This window comes from Gavialis gangeticus, unplaced genomic scaffold (assembly GCF_001723915.1).
Source record: "Gavialis gangeticus isolate Ggan-Ray unplaced genomic scaffold, GavGan_comp1, whole genome shotgun sequence".
NCBI classification, from domain to species: domain Eukaryota; kingdom Metazoa; phylum Chordata; order Crocodylia; family Gavialidae; genus Gavialis; species Gavialis gangeticus.
The window spans coordinates 49,789,884-49,801,887 of NW_017729022.1; the positions used below are offsets into that span (position 1 = coordinate 49,789,884).

General features: G+C 41.8%; 1 protein-coding gene across 5 annotated transcripts in view; it reads right to left on the reverse strand.

Annotated features, from left to right (window-relative positions):
• The window catches only part of CEP83 (centrosomal protein 83), a 38,550-nt gene that overhangs the window by 7,975 nt on the left and 18,571 nt on the right, over nucleotides 1-12,004 (reverse strand). The window contains exons 7-13 of one of the 5 annotated variants that reach the window (XR_002096845.1): nucleotides 11,049-11,163; nucleotides 8,458-8,602; nucleotides 8,159-8,308; nucleotides 7,364-7,439; nucleotides 5,772-5,929; nucleotides 621-750; nucleotides 270-395 (exon numbers count right to left, since the gene is read on the reverse strand). Coding sequence is in view for 2 of the 5 variants with exons in the window: in XM_019514871.1 (XP_019370416.1) it covers nucleotides 621-750; nucleotides 5,772-5,929; nucleotides 7,364-7,439; nucleotides 8,159-8,308; nucleotides 8,458-8,602; nucleotides 11,049-11,163 (774 nt within the window). In the remaining 3 variants the exon portion in view is untranslated. Of the gene's footprint in view, nucleotides 1-269; nucleotides 396-620; nucleotides 751-4,834; nucleotides 4,889-5,771; nucleotides 5,930-7,363; nucleotides 7,440-8,158; nucleotides 8,309-8,457; nucleotides 8,603-11,048; nucleotides 11,164-12,004 lie in introns of those variants that run through there. The other 4 variants (XM_019514872.1, XM_019514871.1, XR_002096847.1 and 1 more) reach the window with 4 other exon arrangements.

Here is a 12,004-nt window from a genome sequence, read left to right on the forward strand (position 1 = left end):
GGGGGGGGGCAGAGGGGGGGGGGGGGGGGGGGAAGCTGGGCTGGTCCCAAAGCACTGTGGGGGAGAGGGGGGAGCAGGATCGGACCTGAAGTTGGGGGGGGGACAAGGTCAGATCCAAAGCACCAGGAGGGGGGTGGGGTAGAGCGGGGCCAGATGAGGAGCAGCCCCCTCCCCCATCATTCTTGATGGGCAATTTGCTAGTCAAGATATAAAATTCAATAATTCATCAAGAGTATCACTAATACCAAGAAGGCAGGGTAGAGATGTACCTTAATATCAAATGCAACACACAGTTGTTTGAATAGAAAAAATGTATCATACGGATTTCACTAGCATCTTCTTGGTAATATTTAATAAAACATCCTTACTGATTAACTCTTGTTCCACATGCAGAACTGTTTGATCAACAAAAATGACTACTTCAGGACACATACATACTACTGGCACATCTATAATGCAACCACTTCAATTTTAAACATAATGCATTTATGTGCATCTTGAAGCACTGGGTACATTTTTCTTATGTAATTATATATACAACATCCTGCAAAGTGTCAATATAAAAATAACTAATTCAAAACTGAGCTTTCTCCATAATAATATGCGGGTAATATCTGTACCTTCTTTTGAGCAACAGCAGCCCGATGAAGTTTCTCTTTCACTTGGTTATACTTCTCTTCTCTTTCTGTGATGCGCTGAATTAATTTATGCTTCTCCTCCAACCATTCTATGCGTTTGTCTTCTAAACTCCTTAAAGAAGATAAATGAAAACCAGAGCAGTGTTCAGGAATCAATAATGGATAAGATGTCAACAACTGGGATTCTTGGAACGGATACTGTACGTTTCACCCTCCTCACTCTATCTTAGGCCATGTATTGCAAATATCCTATTTAAATTTCAATTGTGCTTGGAGTTCAATGAATACAGAATTTACAATGCATAGATTAATCATCGATTTAGTACAATGTGTACAAACTGAACCAAACAAACTAGTCAGATACATGCAGTCTGCTTTGGAATAGCATGTTGATCATTCATAAGTAACATGCACAAAATGCATTTCTGCCTTCACCCAGGGAAGCTAAGTTAAACTGCAATGAAAGTGAGCAGAGCAGTGCCAAAATCAAAATCAGCAGTTACAAGGGCTATCCTGCTTTTGCAAGACCACAATATGGCGGGCTGCTGTAATGCAGTCTTCTCTTGCGAATCGCGTAAAAGTGCAATGGGATCTAACACACAATCCACATTGCACCTCCTGCCATTCCACAAGTGCTTCACACACCCCCACAGCTGACAGACCGCATCAGCTGTGGTCTACCAGCTGTCTGGATGTGTGGGGTGCCCCCACAGCTGGGAGCCCTGTCAGCTGAGAACTAGGATCAGTTCCAACCCACAGGGGCTGGGAACTAGGATCAGCTAGGAGCTCCCAGGTTCGGGGGGTGCACATGGTCCCCCAGCTGGAAGCTCCTATCAGCGCGCACAGGCTCCCTGGCTGCACATTCAGTTAATGGCATGATAGGAAGCAGCTACAAAGTTATTACACATATTTTGTGGAATAACTGTAGCTTATTTCTCTTTTTATCACACCATGAATTGACTGAACATGAGGCTGGGTGACCACTTAAGGCATAATTAACTGGTTAATCATCACACCTCAAGTGTAACATGTAGATGAGGCCAGAGTAGAATACAGTCTACAGCACTGGTCAGAGAATATACCAGGCTGCCCCGCGGGCACTGGATGCACAAAACAATACCCCAGCTGAGCAAACATCAAAACACTACTTGCATGTATGCAGTCATTTGCATGTTTGAAAGCACTGTAAAGGCATAAAAACTAGATCAAATTACCCACCCAGCCCACAAAGCATATTCTCCTCAACTCTATACCTATGGGTACTACAACCCAGAATGCAGGTAGCCCACCTGAGGGGCACCTTATGTCCCTATATGGACATGCACAGCAAGTCACAATCCTGTGCTGATTAATACCAACTAATCTACATCAAGGTGACCAGAGGATTAATCTAGTGATGAGGAACCAGAAAGGTTAAGTGGCCCAAGGTTACTAGCTACAGTGCAAAAATCAAAATATATTCAGTTTTATACATTGCGGTTCTCATCTCTTAACACAACAGTAGATCTCATTTCTGTAGATGTACCAGCTGTGGTACAGTTATTGCTACATCAAAGGCGTCCAAATAGTTGATGCAGCCTCAGGACTGACTTACTCACTCACTGACCAGCTGCAGATCTAAGTTACCTTCTTGTACAAAATCAAAGGGTGAGAGTCCAAGCTGCACTTCTAGGAGATATGGCATTGAGCTCATGGTACCCTACGTGGGGATGTGCTAAGGCAACCTTTAATTTATTTACCTCCATACTATCCCAATCCTGGACTACAATCACACAGCCAGCTGCACTGGTGCCCCTTTGCATTGTCTCACTGGGTACAACTCTACAGCTGTCAAACTTCAGATTTTTATCTACAGTGCAATTCCACCTTGCTCACTTCTGGACCAGGAACCCTTTTAGATCCCCCTGGGGAATCAACATGACTATTTCAAATAAGCCCAGGTGCCTGCTGTTGACTTCTCTGTAAGAAGCAGAGATTCTGAACAGTATGGTTTAACATTAAACAGAAGTTACCTATATGTCTGAATGCTGTAGCACACCACAAAGAAGGCTCAATCATATGCTGCTTAGTGTTTTAGCTGGTCTTGTTTGGAGAAGCCTGCCTGTGGCTCCTACCTTCTCCCCACACCTGGCTCTGAGATTGACAGAATGCTGACCCACTTTCTTGCTCCTTTTCCTTGAGTCTTTGTTCCCTGGCTTAGTTTGAGAAGAGAGAGGTGGTTAGCCATGTTTTCCTCAACAGAGGCTCTGGATTCTTATCCATTACCTGCATTAGCTTTCATAAATCTTACATCATATCAGTGGGTTTGCTTTGTTTATCCTCTTTGATCTCCTCAACCCACCTTTGCTCCTCTCAGCACTGCTCCCTCCTTTCCTCTCCCTTTCCCTATCCCTATCCCTATCGTATAATTATTGTATGCTATAAGGAGCTGGAGCAGGGATTCCTACACATACAATACAACCCCCAAACCATAGCCATTTAAAACAGAGACTGACTCAGACCACCCCCAACTACTCCTGGAAAATGACAACCACCAAAGTAACCACGGAGGACAAGCTTGTCCTGGCTTAGGTAGCACCCCTACCTCAAACAGTCCAGCAACGGGCTACTTAATTCCTATGTTCACCAAGGCACCAGGCCTTACAATGGATCCAGATGCCTGCTTGTGTCTCTTCATCAACACAGACCATATCACTACCAGACCAAACAAAATCCATGGTTCATTCACCTGCTCCTCTAACAAAACCTAACATCATCATTTACCCAGTATCTCTCTGTCATCTATACTGGACAGATCCTTATGTGCCAGAACAAATGGATATTGATCTGAAGTCAAGTCCAGAAATACACAAAAATCTGTGGAAAAACACTTCAAACTCTCTGGACATTCTGGGCATTTACACACATACATTTGTCTGCTCAGACACGCTGGAGATCTGGTGCGTCAGAGCAGACTCAATTAACTGAGTCTCCTCTGTATTCAAGTTGATGTGCCTGGCGCTGAGTTGCATGCATTTGTATAAATGGCGAAATGCACATCAGCGCTGAGAAAATGACAGTGGTGAGCTTTTGAACTAAAACACCTTTGATGTGTTTTATTTCAAAAGCGCGCTGTCACCATTTTCTCAGTGCTGACGCACGTTTCGGCGCTTATACAAATGCATGTGCCGCAGCGCTAGGCGCCTTTAAAAATGCCTAGCACTGCAGCACAAACATGTACAAATGCCCTCTGTCACTGACCTCAGAACAGCTGTTCTTAAACTGGCAAATTTAAAAAATAGACTTGAATGTGAAATTGTAGAACAAGAAATGATCCAGAGACTAGATTTTTAAGTATGGTCTAAACTGGGACTACAGAATCTTCTCATTACCTGGATTAGCTTTTATGTCCCCATTGGTTTATTGCTTCCTTGTTCTCCCCAACTCCTTCTGCCTTTTTCAGCACTACCCCATCTCTCTCCTTCCCCCCTTCCCTGTCTTCTGTATTTATGTCACTCCTATTTGATAGCCTCTACATGTCCTTTCATAGCATCTGACAAAGCGAGTTGTTGCTCATGAAAGCTTATACATCTGATTCAGTTAGTCTATAAGGTGCACCTCTACCTTGCCTTCTGCCTGACATCAGACTAACACAGCAAACTCTTTCTCTATCTCTACTGTATTTAAATTACTTTATTCCTATCAATTTAGTACCCCTGTTCTCTGCCAGTCCATTCATAGCATCTTAAAAGGTAGGCTAGCCTATGAAAGCTCTATCTCTCTGAACCAGTTAGTCTATAAGGTGCCATTCTGCGCTGCCTTCTGCCTGGATTTGTAAAGAGAAACTTATTCTAACCCAGATGAGTCATACAGGCAGTTCCCTGACACCTCACAATTGATGGCCCGCTTTCTGAAAATAAAACTCCTGAGAAGTTGTTTACTGCAGGCATCTTATCTCTTGGTCCCAGTTTCACTTCCTGTCAAGGCAACTCCCACCTCTAGTACAACTTAACCCTCTGAGTACAAGTAGGTAGCATTATTAAATTGAACAGGGAAAGCAATTGTTTTAAAAAAGACACACCTGAACTTCCCAGATTGCTTCAGAGACAAGAGGTGCCAGTATAAATTAAGCAGACCTAGTAGCTGTAGCAACTGACAGTCTTATAGACTTCAAAGCCTCCTAGGATCCACCCTACTGAGGCCATGATGTACCCTACCTGCTGCTTAGTGCCACGTTTTTCAAGGGGGCTTCAAGCTACTTTCAACAGTGCCTGAAGCAAGAGAATCTCCATTGGATAGATGGAGTTTTTACAGGCCTTTCACAACCCTAAAAGGGTGCCAATCCTTATCCAAGATATTACATTCCCCTCTCCACCTAAATAAAGCATTCAAAAGAGATTAAACTATTTAACACACAGGTAACAACTGAAATTTATTTGTAGCCTACCAGGTTTTAGAACTTGTGCTAAGTTAAAGAGCAGCATTTGAAAAGTATGTCAGTAAAGCAGAAATTGTTAAGACAATAACTTTTGCTCAGCAAAAGTAAATCTAGGGCCAATAATATGATACCACACCTGCTACAATCTCTCTCATTTCCTCAAGATATATACTTTGTTTTAAAAAAAGAAATGCAAGTATTGAAGTTACCTGTTTGTTAATAATTTGGTATTTTTCAGCAAGGTATTAAAACATCTTTAAAATGTAACAGCCTTAAGTTGGGAAAAATCTTTGGTAGCAAGTTTGCCCTGGATAACAATTTTCACTGTACATATACTAGCTGCTCCTAATAAGTAGAAGAATGAAAAAAAATCAACTGAAAGAGATCAAAATTATTTAAAACAATCAATTTTCAATCTGAAGTAAACCCTGATATACTTTTTTCGGTATATCCTACCTACCACATGGAATGTGTAACACACTGAAAGAGACTGGAAAAGGGTTTCAATAATCATACCAAAATTAGAAACAAGCCATTTCTTTTGCCTGTATGCACTGCGAACCCTGGTACTACAAAAATGCACTGTAGGTTTAAGACTGGACAAAATAGCGCATCTAAGATGCACTATTATCTGTGATGCTTGGAAAGAAATACTGTAAAAAATATATCTAAATATAAAGAAAAAATCTGTTCTGACACAAAAAGTAAATGCATACTTCTCTGCTTCTTGCTGAGCCTTTTCTGCTTGACTTCTTGCATTTCGATATTCTTGTTTTAGTCTCTCCAACACTTCTTTAAGTTTTTCATTGGAATCCAGCAAGTCACTTTCTGATTGAGAAAGTGAGGCCACCTGGAGCTGCAAATCATGAATTTGCTACAAAAGAAATAAGTTTTCATTTGAGGAAATACATGGAATTAACAACTGCTTCGGGACACTGGCATGAAGTAGGAGGCAGCTGGCTTGATAATTCTGCTAATTTGGCTCACTATTATATCTTTGTAAATCTCCTCTGTTCTCTCTTTTTTTTCCCTCCCAAGCCTCTCTCTGGAAAAAAAAAGTTTTACAGTAAATTCTCTCTAGATAAGGAAGACTACTTCCTCTGAGGTTACAACTGAAATGGAGAGAAAAGTATAAAGTGGAAGTCATTCTTTGGTATCCCTTTTTTGGACCTAGAACAGAGACACTGAAAAGAGTCTGCAATGCTTCTTTTATAGAACAGGCATGTCATTTATCAAAAAACGCACAGGGGGCAGATTATGGTTCAGCTTTGTTCATCTGTGAAGGGCCTTTTACAAATGAGTAAGACTCCCCCTCCTCCTTCCAGGTCTCCTCCATATCTCAGCTGCAAGTACAAAAGAATATGTGAATAGTTTTCTTAAAGGCAAACACAGCCGACGTGTCTACACAAGATACTACTACACAGTCATTACTGTACTTAATATGTATGGTATTTAATATGTGCATTAGCAAGTACTAAATACATGCACAGTAACCAGAATTACTGAATATTAGCACCAGTGAATGGCTTTTAACTGATGCCACTGCACAGTAGCTTAATAATTCTATGCAGTAGCATATTAGCATTATCCGTCCTATGATGCGCTACTGTGCAGTATTTTTCAGCTACTGCGCAGTTGGAATCTTGTGTAGATGCATCCACTGAATAAAAAAAGTGAAAAATATGAATTTGTCTTGAGTAAAAGTATCACAGTGTAACTAAACTTCATCCTGCTTTATTGAAGAAGACACATTTGTTAAGTGCATCTTCCCTGTGTAACTCCATCTGGGTTACCTTAGCTGAATCAGCAACTAGTAAATTTACTTGAGTCAAGATTTAGATTTTATTTCCAGTACTACTACCAATTCATTGTGCTATGCAGGCAACCTATTCATCTCTATAATGCATTTCTTAAGCTTTTAAGAACATCAGATAAAAGATGAAGCATAAATGTGAAGTATTATTTAGAAGGACTTTATAAGTCTACAGAATTCTGACTTCCAGTTTAACAATATATAAACAGTATTCATTAAAGCAAAGAACTACAATATAAACAATCTAACCTTTGAAATCCTTTGTGTATGTAGTGAAATATGCCTTTGAAGCAAAGGACTGTGATAAATCAGTTTATAAAAGGCAGATGTTTGTTGTATGTGTACATCTTTTCTTTTTACCATCTATAACAGATTCTGGCCTTAATTTCCCTAGAGCACTGTAAAAATGTAAATGAAGTTTAAAATGAAGAGCTTTTGTTTGAAGAAGTGACAACCCTTTATTGTAAAACATCACAGTACAATACAAACTCTTACCTGTTTAAGATCAGCATTTTCGCTTTTCTCTTTTTCTAACCCTTCTGTCTGAATAATTTGCTGTTGAAGTTTTAACCTAAAATTTAATATAGTACACTTTTGTCTAATTAAAATGTAACTGTTCAATCTGTTAGTAGTTGAAACAAATCAGTCTGCTTAAAACTTTTGAAAGGCTGATTAATTTTTCAAACAAAGGTCCTTTATCATCAATAATAAAAGAAGAAATCCTGTTTGTACTTCATGATTAGTACTGCACTGTTGTCAGAGGCATCATGAATTCCACTATTTGCCTGATTACTAATGCCTTCAACTTAACAATGGAACCCGGCATCCAGGTGGAAGGGTATGATAAATTCACTGGGAACTTTGACAGCTCCCAAGCTAAGATAGTGGGACACCAGGAACTAAGAGTGGGAGAACTCAGATTATGGCTCTTGACTTGCCACCTGGAGCTTAATTACAGGAACAGAGGACAGTTTCTGCTATTGTGGGACTAATTCAGCAGGAAATCAATTTTAAATTAGTTCTGTAAAATGATTTTACACTATGTTTACTGAAAAATGAGGGATATTTTGATTAAAGTTCTGCAATCCTGACACTTCTGTTATATGATTTAACTATAAAGTTTTTTTCCTTGCCTTTTTCCTACAACAGCAATCAGACATTTTTTATTAATTTACTGGGACAAACCCCCTATCAGCAGGATATTTTTTACTGAATATTTAAGGTGCTACTTAAAAAACCCTAACAAACCCCCCCCAACAAAAACAATTTGTTAGAAAAAAATCTCATTACCTAACATTCTGAAGTTCTCTTCTGCTGGACTCTTCAGCCACCTGCACAACATGTAGCTTCTCTTCATACTGACCCTTTTCAGACTGCCACCAAGCATCTTGTTCCACTTTATTCTTCTCTAGCTCAGCTAATCTGTTCTCAAGTTCTAACCTGCAACAAGTTTAAGTATTTACTTAAGAGCTGTGACAAAACAACACTGGAAATGTGCGACAGTTTAATTTAACATTTAATAACAACTTTTGCAAACCATGCCCTCCCCTACCCCTTTTAGAAAATGAGCAACAAATGAACAAACATACTTTTCATCTTGCAGTGCTGCAAGTTTTTGAAAGCCTTCTTCTCTGGCAGCTTGCACTTTACGAATTAGCTCACGATCCTTTTCTACTAAAAGCACTTTGTGGCGTTCAACTGTCGTCTTCAGAATCTCATTGTCTGAATGCAGTCCTGTTTTTACATTAAGAAGTTTTACATTGCAATATTCACATAAAAATAATCAAATCAGTTAATATAGTTATTTTACAAGCTGATAAAATTGAACTATCAATCCACAGTTCAGGTCTCACATTGCAGCAATTCCCTCCACCCCCGCCCCAACTCCCCATGGTCTTTATTGCAACAAACAAAAATACTTCAGATACCATTTTAAAAACACCCCATTAGGACTCTTTGTAATGGTTTTTAAAATATAGAACAAAACAGGCAAAGTGTTGTTTTTACAGTATCAGTAAAATGCCCTTGGATGAAACTTTGACTGCAGATGAAAAAGGGATAAGCAAACAAACAGATTATAATTAGAAAATACAAAGTGAAGTCAATAACAAACGGACAATGAATTAGTAATGACAGCTTAGTGATATAGTTAGAGAATAGCCTCTGTTTTAAACCACTCTCATAAGGTAGAACAAGTATGGGGGGAGAAGTGTCAATAATATCTAAAATTCACCACTCTAACGTATTAGATAGCCCTGAGATTGGAAGAAAACAGGGATTTGAGAAAATATTATGAATAGCATAAGTTATCAAGTCACGTGGTTTGGAATGGATTTAACACTAGAACAATGGCTAGCAATGTTTTAAAATCTGACAAGATGTAATCAGCAAGGTACAGGCACTCAGTGGCAAGTTGGCTCCATACACTGCAGCAATGACCCCTGGTTTCTTAGGCAATTCAGTGAGAGACAGGGAAATTCTACAGCAGGTTCAATAAAAAGTGGAGAAATTGGGGGTTTTATTTAATTCCCCCAACTAAAGTTATTAGCACCATTACCTATTGAATTCAGTTTTATTTTCTTGCATTGGCACACTCCACCAAGTTATCATTTCAGGCTGGTTACTGATGGAACAGTGCTCTGTTTCAAGTGTTGTTTAGTTTCGAAAGCACTGTTCTGTTTTGTTTTGTCAAAACTGTTTTAGTTTCGATGCTGTTTCGATGTTTTGCCCATAGGCTAATTCCGCACCCAGAGCCGGGAAGATCTGTACTGCCACTGGCCCCAGCCAGCAGCACCAGCCTCCTGTCATCTGGCAGGCAGATTGGGGGTCCGCACCACCAGGAGGAGTCTGGCACAGCCCCCGCAGCCCTTCTGGGGATGCAGGCAAGCCCCTGATCTACCTGCCGGATGACAGGAGGCTGGTGCTGCTGGCTGGCACGAGCGGCACCCAGGGCTGTCCCTAGGGGGGAGTGAATCAGGGCAACCGCCCCAGGCCCTGCGCTTTGGGGGCCCTGCAGAGCCAGGTGGAGTGGCTGTGGCAACTCTGCACTACTGCCACCAGCTTCGCATCTGGCTGCTCGCTACCCCCTCCACCTCCTGCCGCCAGCACTGTAGCAGCTTCTTCGCATCCAGGGCACGTGGGATTGGGGCATGGGCGTGTCCCTGCACCCTCCTCAGGTGGGCTCTGGTGAGCAAGCTGCCAGATGTGAAGCCGGCGGCGGCGCAGTCGCCACAGCCACTCCACCTGGCTCTGCAGGCCTCCCCAGAGTGTGGGGCCCAGGGAGGTCACCCCGATTCACGCCCCCAGGGACGGCCCTGGGTGCTGCTGGCCTCACCCAGCAGCACCAGCCTCCTGTCATCCAGCAGGCAGATGAGGGCCTGCACCCCTGGGAGCGGTCTGGCACACCCCCACCGCCCTCCCAGGGGTGTAGGCAAGCCCCTGATCTGCTGGCTAGATGACAGGAGGCTGGTGTTGCTGGCTGGGGCCAGCGGCAGCACTGATCTTCCTGACGCTGGGTGCGGGCTGTGCCCAGCGCCGGTCCCAGCTGGCAGCACCAGCCTCCTGTCATCCAGGAGGCAGACTGGGTGCCCACACCCCCAGGAGAAATCCAGCACAGCCTTGCAGCCCTCCTGGGGGTGCAGGCAGGCCCCTGATCTGCCTGCCGGATAACAGAAGGCTGCTGCTGCCGGCTGGGACCACAACTGAAACCAAGTAAGCCCGGCATAGAAATTCAAAATGTTTTGAAACTTTTGAAACATTCTGAGTGCCCTTGGTTCACTTCGAAGGCTTTTGTTTCATTTCAGTTTCGCTGTTCTGAGCTTGAAACATCGAAACAGCTCTGAAACAAAACACCAGGTGAAATTTTGCACAGCCCTACTGATTAAAATTTTAGGAGCAGAAAGAGAAAGAAAAAAGGTGACTATATAATATTGATAAAAAGCTGAGTAAAGGTTTATGTTTAAGAAGTGTTTTAGAGTCATTAACTGCTGTAAACAGAAGTAATGCTTTAACTTCTAGACCTGGCTGAAACCATTTCTAGCCCCTCTGACCAAACAGCAAGTCCAGATTTTCAGATGTACATGCCACAATCAAGTCAGTTTTGGGGAGGTTAATTTTCATTGCAGTGTAGTTATATTTACAGGTTACAAACAGAAGCCACTAGAAATTAACTGCACATTACCATCCATTTCACTTTGAATCCTGTTTTTCTCTCTTTCTACCTCACTTTTTGCTTTTGCTGCCTCCAGTTTCACATTTGTTACTTCTAATTTGAGTGAATGCTTAAGTTCTTCTACCTGTGGATTACAAAATAAAGCCAAATAACATATCCCAGAAGTTTCTTGGGTCTGAGTTTTTCATAAAGCACGCTGCTAAGAAAATATTTTACATAACAGTACTACTCTTATTCTAATACAGCATGCTGAATACATTCTTCTTTCTGCTGCATTTCATGAAGTAATTCCAGAATAGTCAAGGTTATCTTTAAGTTTGCTATATATTCCATATGCTAATACTAATAAGACTATAAGATATAACCCCCTATATTAGATTCTAATATGCCAGTTCTTTTTAAAGATCCTCCAGATATGAAGATAAAAAAAATTATCAGATAAATTAGCAATTATGTTGAATAAAAAAATACAACACTATATAGGCTTGAATGTCCAGATAGTGAAGATGTACTCAAAGAAGATAAGCAATCTACTAAACAGGGTGTCAAACTACTGAGATGTAGTAGCGGGTAGAACTGCGAGCAGCAGGCCGTATTCGATTCAGATTCAGTCCGTATTTGGGGGACAGTGATTCAATTCACTGATTTGGATCAATGTCCCAATTCAATTCAGTCGAATCCAAATCTGAAGATTCGATTATGATTTGGAGAATCAGCGTAGACACACCTTTATGTTTTTTCTACATACCTCAAGGTACCAGGTGTGGCTCATGAATGCTGAGATGGTGAGGCAGATGGAGCATCTCACAGGAGCACGGGGGCGGGGGCTCCCCATGCGCTCAGTGCTGGACCCTCCCCACACCCCCTCATCTTGGCAATCGGCCACAGGGGGATCCCGGGTGTCCCCCCCAGACTCAGGAGGTACCAGTTGCCAAGCCGGGGGGAGGGGTTGGGGGGAGGGGGCA